Source organism: Ranitomeya imitator, chromosome 1, assembly GCF_032444005.1.
Source record: "Ranitomeya imitator isolate aRanImi1 chromosome 1, aRanImi1.pri, whole genome shotgun sequence".
Classification (NCBI taxonomy): domain Eukaryota; kingdom Metazoa; phylum Chordata; class Amphibia; order Anura; family Dendrobatidae; genus Ranitomeya; species Ranitomeya imitator.
In genome coordinates, this window is record NC_091282.1 from 113480560 (window position 1) to 113495463 (window position 14904).

Here is a 14904-nt window from a genome sequence, read left to right on the forward strand (position 1 = left end):
GACAGCGACTAACAATCAGGCCCCTGCTGGGAGATCGTTGGTCGTGGGGAATGATCAGGACCTTTTTTTGGTCGCTGATCACCCCGCTGTCATCGCTAGATCGGCGTGTGTGACGCCGATCTAGCGATGTGTTCACCTGTAACCAGGGTAAACATCGGGTTACTAAGTGCAGGGCCGTGCTTAGTAACCCTATATTTACCCTGGTTACCATTGTAAAACTAAAAAACAACAAAAAAAACACTACATACTCACATTCCGATGTCTGTCACGTCCCCCGGCGTCAGCTGTCCTGCACTGTGTCAGCGCCGGCCGGCCGTAAAGCAGAGCACAGCGGTGACGTCACCGGGGGACGTGACAGACATCGGAATGTGAGTATGTAGTGGTTTTTTTTTAAGTTTTACAATGGTAACCAGGGTAAATATCGGGTTACTAAGCGCGGCCCTGCACTTAGTAACCCGATATTTACCCTGGTTACCCGGGGACTTCGGCATCGTTGAAGACAGTTTCAACGATGCCGAAGTCGTTCCCCTGATCGTTGGTCGCTGGAGAGAGCTGTCTGTGTGACAGCTCCCCAGCGACCACACAACGGCTTGCCAACGATCACGGCCAGGTCGTATCGCTGGTCGTGATCGTTGGTAAGTTGATTAGTGTAACGGTACCTTAAGTCTTAAGACTATTCTGTTGTCAAAGATCTGAAGATATGGATACTGAATGGATAGAGTCTGCATCTCCCCCAATCTATTAGCTGACATAATGGCAATCAGGAAGGCTGTTTTAAAGGAGAGATTGGCTATGTCCATATCTTCTGATAACAAGTACGGGGTTTTACACAGGGCATTAAGAACCAAGTTTAGGTCCTAAGGAGGAGTTGATCCTGCCCTCCTTAGCACATCCCTGCGGCTGACCATGCTCAAAGGCCTCTCCTGAGGCCGGCGCTGCTGCTGGTGTCCCGTGCTCGCCGCAACTGGAAGTAACGCGGCCGCTGGACCCGGAAGTGGCCGCTGATGGAAGCGGTCTCTGGAGAAGGAAGCGGCCGCATGCTGGGAATCTGTCGCTGAGTGGAAGCGACCGCCGCACTCACCCCCCAGCAGTCAGACTCCCGGACTGAGAGCCCCCTGTACGGAGGAAGCAGACCCCACCCCAGGAGCAGCGCTACACTGGGGAGGCTGAGGGACTCCCCATGGTAGGTATCAGCCGCAGATTTCTTTAAAGCAGGGAAGGGAAAGGCTGGGCCCCCCAACCAGGAAAAAGACTGGTGGGTGGAGTGGGGAGGGTCCTTTTAACCGCTTGTTATTCCTGTCCCACTGAGGGTAAGAAGGACGTCCTTCAATGGTGCTGTCAGGTGGTGAACTGGAAATCCCATTTAAAACATGCTTGGCAATCTACTGTGCTGGAGCCTTCAATTTCAGGACTTGCATCACCGAGGCCAGCCACCTTGGAGACACATACCTGCAATCCAAGTCTATTCCTCCTCCTCCTTTACAGAGGGTAAACCCATGGATGTCCAACTATTTCTGGCTGCATAAGAATGTTTGACAGTCAGTCAATAATGTCATTATGTCATCATGTTACATTGGCATTTGTGGAAAATGACACCCAGCAGATCAGAAGCCAGAAAATACAACAACTGGATTAGTGGAACCTGAAGATGAGATATGGAGACCCACCAGATGGGCCTTAAGAACCCTACCAATATTTCAGCCCTGCTTCTCTTGAAGGGCAACCCAGCCGTTATCAGTGACGGTGGTGTAGATTACTCTTTAAGCCTCTGAAATATGAGCCAGGGCAGTGTTTGCATGAAATTGAGAAATACTTAGGGCTAGAGATGATCTTTGTAACCACTCTTGCTCAGGCTTAAATATTAGCAGCCTTAATGTGGACAACCCGCTTTGTCAACTCAGAAGTGAGGGCATATCAAATTTGGTTTTCTAAAATGGACACTTTTAATTACTTGGTCACAAGGTAATATGGACTGCATGCAGAAACAAAATTCACCTGCATTAAATGAGACTTGGCATCAAATTTAATGTGGTTTCTTGTGTAGAATCCATGTCGAATTCATATAGAAATGTCTCCTAATTATCTAAACCCCCTTTATTGCATTTTAAATTCATATTTAACAAAGGATTGATTTTAATTTTCTTCCACCACATTGGAAAATAAGAAATAAATTATCAATAAAGGTATAAAGTAGAAACGTATCTGAGTTGAGAGCACACAGAAGGTCATGTCGGGACTTTTCTCATGTGGGAAGAACGACCTGAGCCTTATTGTGTACACAGCATCCCGTCCTTCATCTCTGCAGATTACTGAGCAGCATTAATCACGTCTGCTCAGGTGGCCTTGTACTCTGCAAGAACCATTTTGTAATACTCAATCACACTTGTATGCAGTCTCAGGGACTCATTACACTGTGTGCGGGTATGGTCACCAGCACTTGATTTTGTTTTATGGGACTTCATTTATACAGCTATAGATACAGACATTTTCCTTGTTCTGAGACATGCTGTGACAAATGTAATGTGCTATGTGTAATATTTAGTTTCAAGTCGCACATATATATACAGAATATATAGTGTATGTATAATATACTGTATAAATGTTGTAGCATGGCTAAAGGGTTTGTAGTCGATGGGAGGTATGTGCCACATAAGTGCCTGGTTGCTGTAATGTAGCCCGGAGTATTCCTTTCTTGCACATAATCTTGTATATGTGTTTCAGGACCTGTGGTAATGTCAGACCACATGGCTAATCATGTGATGGGTTACTGGGTGGGGTTAGCTCTTTATAAGACTGGCTAATCCTTTACACAGCAGATATGTGTGGAGGTGAAACCCTCCTGAGTGTGTTACGGCTTCAGGACTGAGCCGGATGAACTGGACACTTGCTTTTCTTTGCCTGAACCAAAGGCCCATTTTGCTTTCTGTTATTTGCCACATGGTTTATGAAGCAATAAACCCAGTGAACTTTAAAGGAACACGTCTCCTGAGTGTCAGCCGTCGCAGCTGAGTGAGTGAAATCCTTACAATTGGTGGTAGACGTGCGAGCAGCGTTCCCAGCGGAGACGTGAGTTTATTTTTGAATGTCCTGGGTCAAGGCTGTTGCAAGCCAGCAAGCATTGCCGGAGAAAATGGAGGACCTGCTGAAACACTTGGTCCAGATGCAGTCACAGCAGGAGAAAAGGCAGAGCCAGCAGGAGCAAAGGCAGCAAGAGACCAACAGGCTGTTGATGCAGCAGATACAACAGAGCCAGCAGGAGCAACGGCAGCAGATGCAGCAAAACCAGCAGGAGCAACGGCAGCAGATGCAGCAGAGCCAGCAAGAGCATCAGCAGCAGATGCAGCTTCTGGCAACCGCCATCCAGGGCAAGGCGAGCGCCCCAACCCCAGGTTTGGCTGATGACACCCACGTCCGGAAGACGGTAAGACGCGCATTGCAGAAAATGACTCCCGGGGATGATGTTGAGGCCTTCCTGACGGTGTTTGAGAGGGTCGCTGAGAGGGAAAAACTTCCGCCAGAGCAGTGGGCAGAGGTACTGGCGCCATACCTGACGGGAGAACCCCAGAAGGCGTACTATGATTTGACCTTGCAGGATGCCAAAGAGTATCACAAATTGAAAGCCGAGATTCTCGCACGTTTGGGGGTGACACTGACTCTCAGGGCACAGCGAGTTCACTCCTGGGGCTATCACCGGGACAAACCACCTCGTTCCCAAATGTTTGATCTGTTGCACCTGGTCCAGAAATGGCTGCAGCCAGAATCCTCTGCGCCTGCACAGATGGTAGAACGGGTGATGATGGATCGGTTTGTCCATTCCCTCCCGAGGCCTATACAGTCTTGGGTTGCCCAGGGTGATCCCCAGAATGCCGACGAGCTGATCGGACTGGTTGAGAGATACCAAGGGTTGGAAGGCTCCTTCGGGAGGCAGCCCATGCCGTACTGGGGGTCCCAGAAGGCAGCTGAGTCCCAAAAAGGGGTGGTGCGTCCAAGGTCACAAAGGGCGGGGGAGGTGGTGCCCAAGGTCCCCACGGGTGATATTATTTGTTGGAGGTGCCACAAGCCAGGACATATAGCTGCCCGTTGTTCCCAAACCACTGAGCAGATGGACTGCAGCATGGGACGCCGTTGTTCATACTATGCGTATCCAGCCTGTAGTGTGAACTCTCCATCCAACGAGGGACCTCAAGCGTGTCCCGTAAAGGTGAACGGTCGAGCAGTAACGGCATTATTAGACTCGGGGAGCCTAGTGACCCTGGTGAGGGCCACTTTTCCTCTCCACCTGCTCCCAGGAAAGAAGGTCGGAGTGCGGTGCATACATGGTGATGCAAAGGACTACCCTATGGCCAGGGTGGACATTGAAACGGCATGTGGCACTGAGTCCCACATAGTCGGCGTGGTTCAGGACTTGTTGCACCCTATAATTATTGGCCGGGATTTCTGTTTGTTTTGGGATTTGTGGGGAAATGGTTCTGAGCTGCCTGGCAGGGAACCAGTGAACCCTGGAAGGGTATCGCCACACCCAGAGGCAGACAGTTTTCCTTTTTGTGTTCTGGTTGGGGATGAGGAGGAAGTATCCCCTACATCTGACATTCTGGAGTTAGAAGTTACCGGTGAAAATTTTGGTACTGCCCAACATAGGGACCCCACTCTGAGGGAAGCCTTTAATAATGTCACAGTTATTGACGGGGTGGTACAGGAGCCGGGGGCAGACACAAGATTTCCCCATTTTCTGTTGAGGGGGGAGTTGTTGTACCGTGTCACGAAAATACGGGAGGAGTTGGTAGAGCAGTTGATAGTGCCGGGTCCGTATAGACGGAAAGTGTTGGACATGGCCCATTCACACATCTTGGGTGGACACCTGGGGGTGGAAAAAACGCAGGAACGGGTTGTGCAGAGGTTCTATTGGCCTGGGTGTCACCGGGAAATAGTGAACTATTGCAGTTCCTGCCCTACATGTCAGCTAACTGCTCCTACTCCTCATTTCCGGAACCCCCTTGTGCCACTGCCCATTATTGAGGTACCGTTCGAGAGAATTGCCATGGACTTGGTCGGTCCCTTAGTTAAATCAGCTCGGGGCCATCAGTATATATTAGTCATCCTGGACTATGCCACACGCTATCCTGAGGCAATTCCCTTGAGAAATTCTTCCTCAAAAAGCATAGCCCGCGAGTTGGTCCATGTCTTTTCCCGGACAGGTCTGCCAAAGGAGATCCTGACTGACCAGGGTACACCTTTCATGAGCAAGGTGATGAGAGAGTTATGCAAAGCCCTGAAGATTTCCCAGTTGAGGACCTCGGTGTACCATCCCCAGTCAGATGGCCTTGTTGAGAGGTTTAACAAGACACTAAAGAGCATGCTGAGAAAAGCTATAGAGAAAGACGGTAGAGACTGGGATTGTCTCTTACCCTATCTGATGTTTTCCATTCGTGAAGTTCCACAGGCCTCCACAGGGTTCTCACCGTTTGAGCTTCTATATGGCCGACATCCACGAGGACTCCTGGATATAGCCAAGGAAACCTGGGAGGCCGAAGTCACACCCCACAGAAGCGTCATTGAGCATGTGGCCCTGATGCAGCAAAGGATTGCAAAGGTGATGCCTATCGTGAAAGAACACCTTCTCCAAGCACAAGAAGCTCAAGCCAGGGTCTACAACCGGTCTGCAAGAGTGAGGCAGTTCAATCCGGGAGACCGAGTTCTTGTGTTAGTTCCAACGGTGGAAAGCAAGTTCTTGGCCAAATGGCAAGGGCCATATGAGGTTGTCGAGAAACTTGGGGAGGTAAATTATAAAATTCACCAACCAGGAAGACGGAAACCATTCCAAGTTTACCATGTCAACCTCATCAAGCCATGGCAAGATAGAGAGCCGACAGCAACTCCGTCATTGTTAAGCAACCCAGAAGGTGAGGTTGGAGCGGTTACTATAGCAGAGACGCTATCAAAGACCCAGAAACAGCAGTGCCGGGAGTTACTCCAGAAAAACAGGGACCTGTTTTCAGAATTGCCAGGATACACGAAGGTCATAGAGCACGAGGTCCTAACAGAGCCACATGTGCGGGTGAATGTGAAACCTTATCGTATTCCTGAGGCTCGTCGAGAAGTTATCTCCAAGGAAGTGGAGCGTATGTTGAGGCTTGGGGTCATTGAGGAATCCAAGAGCGGTTGGTCGAGCCCAATTGTCCTGGTCCCAAAACCTGATGGAGAGTGGAGGTTTTGCAACGACTATCGGAAGTTGAATGAAGTCTCTAAATTCGACGCTTATCCCATGCCCCGTATTGATGAGCTCATCGAAAGGCTTGGGCACGCCAGATATATATCCACCTTGGATTTGACAAAGGGGTATTGGCAGATCCCCATGGCACAGGAAGCCAAGGAGAAGACGGCCTTTTCGACACCTGATGGATGCTTCCAATATGCCCGGATGCCGTTTGGCCTACAGGGAGCTCCGGCGACCTTCCAGAGGGCTATGGATAGAGTCCTTGCACCCCATAAGGCCTACGCTGCTGCGTACCTAGATGATATCGTCATCTTTAGCCCGGACTGGGAGAGTCATCTGGAGAAAGTCCAAGCGGTGTTGGATGCTATAAGAGAGGCCGGATTTACTATAAACCCGAAGAATTGCGCCTTGGGTAAAGAAGAAGCTAAGTACCTTGGATACATAGTGGGTCATGGAGAAATAAAACCCCAAATCAATAAAGTGGAGGCAATCCAAACATGGCCAAAACCAGTTTCCAAGAAACAAGTTAAAGCCTTCCTGGGAATCGTGGGATATTACAGGAGGTTCATCCCAAACTTCGCCACGATGGCTGCGCCTCTGACTGACCTGCTAAAAGGGACAAAATCAGTAATGGTTAAGTGGTCCGAAGAAACAGAGTCAGCCTTCCAAGAAATGAAAAACGCTTTGTGTAAACAACCCGTTCTGATGGCCCCAAACTTCAAGAAAGAGTTTATTCTTCAGACAGATGCCTCAGATGTTGGGGTGGGAGCAGTCCTTTCCCAAGAACTACATGGGGAGGAGCATCCTGTTCTCTATCTGAGTAGGAAGCTGTCCTCATCTGAAAAGAACTACTCAGTCGTTGAGAAGGAGTGCTTGGCCATAAAATGGGCAGTGGACACATTGCGGTACTATCTGCTGGGACGTAAATTTAGACTGGTATCTGACCATGCCCCGCTTAGGTGGATGAGAGAAACGAAAGGGAGAAATGCCAGAGTCACCCGTTGGTTCTTAGCCCTGCAGGACTTCAGTTTCCATGTGGAACATAGGGCCGGAAAGCTGCACGGTAATGCGGATGCCCTATCGAGAATCCCTTGTTTAGTGGGGGAAAGTGCCAAGCCCCACGGCTTTAGGCAGAGGGGGGAGGTATGTAGCATGGCTAAAGGGTTTGTAGTCGATGGGAGGTATGTGCCACATAAGTGCCTGGTTGCTGTAATGTAGCCCGGAGTATTCCTTTCTTGCACATAATCTTGTATATGTGTTTCAGGACCTGTGGTAATGTCAGACCACATGGCTAATCATGTGATGGGTTACTGGGTGGGGTTAGCTCTTTATAAGACTGGCTAATCCTTTACACAGCAGATATGTGTGGAGGTGAAACCCTCCTGAGTGTGTTACGGCTTCAGGACTGAGCCGGATGAACTGGACACTTGCTTTTCTTTGCCTGAACCAAAGGCCCATTTTGCTTTCTGTTATTTGCCACATGGTTTATGAAGCAATAAACCCAGTGAACTTTAAAGGAACACGTCTCCTGAGTGTCAGCCGTCGCAGCTGAGTGAGTGAAATCCTTACAATGTGTATACACTAAAGACAGCAGGATGTGTTGTGGGGCAGGGAGGACTGTATGTTAACCAAACTCCAGTTCTCACAGCCCCAACACGTCATTTTTTTCAGGATTTCCTTAATAATTCCATCACCTGTGCAAAATACTATCTGGGTATCAGAATTTGCCACAAGTTCTCTCACCTGTGTAACACTAAGGAAATCCTGAAAACATGATCTGTTGGGGGCCGTGGGGACTGGAGTTTGGGAAATGCTGATTTATGTCCATATAAAATAGGGGATTCTTTCTATCAACCTTAAAAAAAAAATAAAAAAATGAAAAATATATTGAAGGAGTTGTCCACTATTTGGACAACCCCTTCTCAGTCTTCATGTTTGACCCACGTTTAAAATTCAAAAAAACAAAACAAAAACCTTATACTCGCCTCCAGTGCCGGCATCGTTCCAGTGATATTGGCACTCGCGTTCCCAAGCATCCCGTGACATGTGAGACCTGAGCCCAATCCATGCTGGCGTCACTGTCCCCACCTTCACATGTATAAGAAATTAACAGGAAGTGAGCGGCCAGCCATAGCGGTATCCATCAGAAGGTGGGGACAGTAACGCCAGCGCTAACTGGGCGCAGGGCTCATGTGACATAAGAATTTCACATGAGCCCCGGGAATGCCAACACACCGCTAGAACAGTGCCGTCGCGGGAGGAGAGTAAAAGCTTTTTACTTTTTTTTTTTAATTATTTTATTTTAACGGTGCCAAATGTATCAAATTAGAAGGGGATGTCCTAGTACTGAATAACCCCTTTATCACAACCACGTGTGATTTCATTCCGTATTTCCTGTTGTCTGTTGTTTTTGCGCTGTAACATTGTCTGAGGAAGGCACTGGCTCAGTGATGAAACAAGTAGTTTTACACTTCACAGTAAAGGTTTAGTGTATAGATCTCTGTCCCATGGAATTATGGAGAGTAAAGGATCGATAGATAGACTTATTAACAATATGCAAATGATGAAAAATGGAAATACATTTTTCAAAACATCTCAATTTTTTTTTCCTGTATCCATTTTGGGTATCCTGTTCAGAAATACATGTACTGACGCGCTTGGTGGTTAATGTTCGTCTGAGGAATGTTCTCTTACGCTGACTGCACTTGTGCACCCAAGTTCTAGATGTGTTCGATGGGAGACCATTACAGAGATGCTACAGGCCATGGTAACACGTTTTGGCCACTCATGCTGCTCACAATGGCATGAGGAGCGTGTGGCTTGTGGTTGCTAACTGCTAATGGGACATTTTAGAGAAATGGCTGTTCCATGATAAAAGCAATGTAATGTCGAGTTGTCAGTGTACAAAAAAAACACTGTAGGAATGTAAATAAATGTATTTATTTAGTATATAGAGATGCGTGTACATATACTCACACACATCTCTATACTAAAAATATTTATTTACATTCCTACAGTGTTTTTTTTAGATATATACATAGACATTGTGTACTGTGTATATCATGACAATATATATGTATAACGATATATATATGAGAGAGATATATGTACCAGTACAACGTGCCTGTAAAGAAGAAGATTAGTTAGATTTGTGAGCAGAAAAAATTCACCTATACTTGGTTAGAGCTGCTGCCCTAAATACAAGTGATATTGAGTTTGAATCCTAGGGAGGATTACACTTAATAAAAAAAAACAAAACAAAAAAAACAAGAATTAATGAATATACAGATCACAAACAGGACTCTGTGTGTGATATGCGTACAGTGCTAGATGGATGCTGCTTACAATGCAAACAATCCCACTAATAATATTAAATGAGGTAGTTCCAGTAATTATCATGGCTCTATTATAACTGTTACAGTGATGTTACGCTGGACCTAGAACTACCTTAAGTAATATTTCCTTTTACATGACATTTTGTATACATTGTAAATAAATTCTATGAGTCCTAGAGGTTCAGAAAATCAATGTATCACAGATACTTTTGCTCTATATTTATCAGGTCTCAGATTTATTCAACATTTAACACTTCTTACTTTCACTACAGGTTCTTGCTGGTTTGTACAACCCTGGGGATGGTCATATTGATCCTTATTCCCTAACTATGGCCCTTGCATCTGGGGCCAGGAAATACGGTGCACAGTTATACTTTCCTGCACAAGTCACTAACCTAACACCTCAGCCTGATGGCACTTGGAATGTGGAGACCCCTCATGGAACGATTCATGCAAAAAGGATTGTGAATGCTACAGGTATATATTCCATATTGTTTATCCAACCTAAACCAAATTTACCTGTAGAATTCATAGGTTTTTGTGTAATCTGTAGTTGTATATGTATTTTAAATCTAGGCAAGTTTGTTCGGGATCACAGCAGCACTTTCATGTAAAGGGAATGTGCCGTCAGAAATTAACCTTCAGCTTAAATCAAATTTTTACGTAAAAAAAAAGTGTATATACACTGCTCAAAAAAAAAAATAAAGGGAACACAAACAGAATATAACTCCAAGTAAATCAAACTTCTGTGAAATCAAACTGTCCACTTAGGAAGCAACACTGACAATCAATTTCACATGCTATTATGCAAATGGAATAGACAACACATAGAAATTATTGGCAATTATCAAGACACACTCAATAAAGGAGTGGTTCTTGCACGTGGGGACCACAGACCACATCTCAGTACTAATGCTTTCTGACTGATGTTTTGGTCACTTTTGAATGTTGGTTGTGCTTTCACACTCGTGGTAGCATGAGACGGGCTCTACAACCCACACAAGTGGCTCAGGTAGTGCAGCTCATCCAGGATGGCACATCAATGCGAGCTGTGGCAAGGTTTGCTGTGACTGTCAGCGTAGTGTTCCAGAGGCTGGAAGCGCTACCAGGAGACAGGCCAGTACACCAGGAGACGTGGAGGAGACGTAGGAGGGCAACAACCTAGCAGCAGGACCACTACCTCAGCCTTTGTGCAATGAGGAACAGGATGTGCACTGCCAGAGCCCTGCGAAATGACCTCCGGCAGGCCACAAATGTGCATGTTTCTGCACAAACGATTAGAAACTGCCTGCATGAGGATGGTCTGCGTGCCCGACGTCCACAGATGGGGGTTGTGCTCACAGCCCAACACTGTGCAGGACGCTTGGCATTTGCCACAGAACACCAGGATTGGCAAATTCGCCACTGGTGCCCTGTGCTCTTCACAGATGAAAGCAGGTTTACACTGAGCACATGTGACAGACGTGACAGAGTCTGGAGACGCTGTGGAGAGCGATCTGCTGCCTGCAACATCCTTCAGCATGACCGGTTTGGCAGTGTCAGGAACACCGCTCTGCACTTGCTGTTATGGATAATGTGCTATCAGTGATGGATAATGAGACTTCTGAAAAGTCTTATGTAAAAAAAAACAAAAACAAAAAAAAAACAGGAAATATTAGTCTAAAGTAGCCGCTGTAGCCAGCGTCAAAATTGCAAGATTGCGCTACTATTTCTTATGTTTATAGGTAGTTTTCTGCATGCGTATAGGGTAGGTAGATGGTAGTGGGAAAGATAGTGTGTGCACGTAAGGGCAATAGAGGATGATATCCTGTAGCTACTGTGGGACCCCATCTCCCTCCCCAGAATGTAAGTTTGGATGCCTGGACTTCATCTAATGTCTATGTTCCTTCTGAAGAGGCAATTTGCACAAGTACTTTAGGTCGCACACAAGAGACCTTCTGAAAGAGTTTCTTTCCAGGTGTTTTTTGGGGGATTTCATGGGAAATTTTCTAACTCTTCTGGAAATCGAAAAAGTCTCTTGTTTTATCTGAAGCCTTAAGAACGTTCTAGGAGCGATGGAAAGTTTGGTCAAGAATCTTAAGAAAGCGTGTGGAAAAGGAAAGTGACAGCCGGGCCGTTCTGCACTGGATTTTAATCTGGGCCTCTGTACTAATCACATCACTAATGACAGCTGTGATAACCAACATTTTTCTTTTAATTTACCTAAAACAAGTAATGATCATGTCAGAGGCCTTACTCCAAGTATTGCTATGGACCTGCCATTTAATATATTATTCATTTTGAAGCTTTACTTCTTACATGGGTCATCTAGGGCTGACATATTGATTGCCTCTCTGTAAGGCAGGTCATCAATATGTAGTCGGTGGGGGTCTGACACCCGACATGCCCACCCATCAGATGATCTTTGCTCCAACAGTGGCTGGTGTACAAGGCGGAACACAATGTATTTTGCCTAGTGGCTACTGGTGAGTACTGCACTTGAATGAAAGACAAAGTGCAGTACTCGGCAGCCGCCCCTAAGCCACATACAAGGCTGCTGTGTTTCGCCATCATACATGGATCCATCTGGAGCGGATTTCAGCTGATCTCATATATCTCATTTCCTTGATAGAAATTAACTTCTGCTTTTCAGAAGTCATCCATATAAAGGGACACTTGAATAAAATCCATGGGACAGTTCTATTTTTCCAGCCAAGTAAAATGGTGGTAAAAAGGTGGTTTCCAGAAATGTGCTTACGTTGTCAGATCGCAATTCCCAGAAAGACACAGAGAGCTATTCTCCTGATCTTTGCACTAAATTGACCCCAGTACGTGGCATAGTATTAAGTAACAGCACTGTCTGCCAGGACAACTATTTGTATTACTTATTACCACACTGCTGGACAGATTATTCCACCAAATACTGATTATTTCATGGGATACTTGTTGCGTTACTCACATCTGTCATGATGAATCTTTACAAAATGATAAAATGGAATGAGCAAAATTTGAAAAAAAAAAACATACAAAATCATATCCTCCCAATATAGGCAGCACCAAAGGCGACACTGAGCATAGAAAAGGCATTTATCTCCAGTTTATAGCCTGTTTTCACTTTCCTGACCAGGCCAAGTTTTTCAGTTCTGACCACTGTCACTTTAAAGCAGAGGTGTCAAACTGCATTCCTCGAGGGCCGCAAACAGGTCATGTTTTCAGGATTTCCTTGTATTGCACAGGTGATAATTTAATCACCTGCACAGAATGATTCCAGCACCTTGTGCAACACAAGGAAATCCTGAAAACATGACCTGTTTGCGGCCCTCGAGGAATGCAGTTTGACACCTCTGCTTTAAAGGGTAATAACCACTGCTCTGTATACTCAGAACGATGACTGAACCTGTGCGCTGTATGGCTAACTGTGGGGGCCGAGCAGGTTAATAACACTATTAACCCCATATCTGTAGGTTAAGTGTTTTTTTTTTCTGGTGATAGATACCCTTTAAGAAATGTTACGATGTGTTATAGCATTTTTTTTTACATTTTTTAATGCACATCATGATGGAAAGTTTTGCTGGTCCCAACCAGAATGTGAAAAAAATAGTGATACTTATACTAACTGTGGATTAGCTGGGGGGCCCCAGGACTGTGTTGGGTAGCCATAAATAGTTGTTGGCTTGTAGAATTTGCAAGCTAGAGGGCTTACAGTGGCCAGAAATAGGCTAGCACCACACAAGTATCACACACGTATACATAGCTAACAAATCTGGCACAACAAAACACCAAGTGACCATAAATAGGTAAGACGTGAAGAAATATGTAACATTTATAGCTCCTGCATGTTATCCAAACTCCTTCATATCACAAGAATAAGACACTTTAATGTGATAAAAGTCATGCTGTTACACATGGGCAATAATATGGCTGGCACGGTTTATGTGAATAGGATGGCGCTATTTACTCTACACACCGTGATGTTTTAACTTTCCAAGTAAAGTTAAGAAGTTTTACGTTGAGTACTATTTTATTTCCTTCTACTTCTGGAGCATAACTTTGTTTATTTTTCTGGCAATTTGGCCGTATGATGGCATGTTTTTTTTGCAGGATGAATTGTACTTTGAATGACCCCAAGTTATTCAACCGCATACGGAATTACTGTTATTGAAAACGGTTAAGCAAGTTGAAGATCAAATGACCTCTAAGAGGGCTAAAGTTAAAGATGACACATTTGCTTTGTATTGTAGTTATATTGTAAATTTCTTTGCATTTAAAATATTGGAAAAAGGAAAATAAGCCAATTCAAAAGTTTGGACACACTTGGAGATTTGTGTGCTCAGATAACTTTGACCAAGGTTTCAGATCTTAATTAGCCTGCTAGGGTTATGGCTTGTTTACCATTATCGTTGGGAAAGGCCAGATGATGCATATTTCCCAGCTTTATAAAAACCCAGCCTCCTTTAACCTTGTGCCAAAAAATAGCGGCCATGGGTTCTTCTTAGCAACTGCCTAGTACTCTGAAAAGGAAAATGGTGGAGGCCCACAAAGCAGGAGAAGGCTATAAGAAAATATCAAAGCATTCTCTAGTTGCCATTTCCTCAGTTTGAAATATAATTAAGAAATGTCAGTTAACAGGAACAGTGGAGGTCAAGATAAGGTCTGGAAGACCAAGCAAAATTTCAGTGAAAGCTGCTTGTAGGATTGCTAGAGATGCAAATCAGAACCCCAACTTGACTGAAAAACACATTCAGAAAGATTTTGCAGGCTGTGGAGTTGTGATACATTTTTTTACTGTTCTGAGACAGCTGCACAAATATGGAAGAGTTATCAGAAGAAAACATCTCCAATTGCACGGGGAACATTTTACGGGTATAGTGAAGAATGGACTCAATGACATTTCAACAAATTCTTGACGAACACATAACGCCATCTGTAAAAAAAAAAAAAAAAAAAAAAAAAACGTTGAAAAGAGGATGGCTTCTCTAAATGGATAATGATCGTAAACGCACATCAAAATCCACAATAGTCTACCTCTCAAAGGTGAAACTGAAGGTTTTACAATGGCCCTCACAATCCCCTGCTCTGAACATCATTGAAAATCTGTGGCTAGACTTCAAAACAGCAGTGCATACAAGCTGACCCAAGAATCTAACAAAACTGGAAGAATTTTTCAAGGGAGAATGGATCAAAATCCCTCAAACAAGAACTGAAAGACTCTCGACTGGCTACAAAAAGCGTTTTCAAGCTGCAATGCTTGCAAAAAGGATCACCAAAAGAGTAATTATTGCAAAAAATATATAAACTTTATTGAATTGTAATACAACAACACTGCAAAGAGTTAAAATCAATTAAAATTGCAAACAAAATTATACATTGACCCAA

The 14904-nt window shown here is 44.9% G+C and overlaps 1 protein-coding gene across 1 annotated transcript in view; it reads left to right on the forward strand.

Annotated features, from left to right (window-relative positions):
- Positions 1-14904, forward strand: part of DMGDH (dimethylglycine dehydrogenase) — a 105045-nt gene that overhangs the window by 17521 nt on the left and 72620 nt on the right. The window contains exon 5 of the mRNA XM_069749883.1: positions 9822-10026. Coding sequence (XP_069605984.1) covers positions 9822-10026 — 205 coding nt within the window. The remainder of the gene's footprint in view (positions 1-9821; positions 10027-14904) is intronic.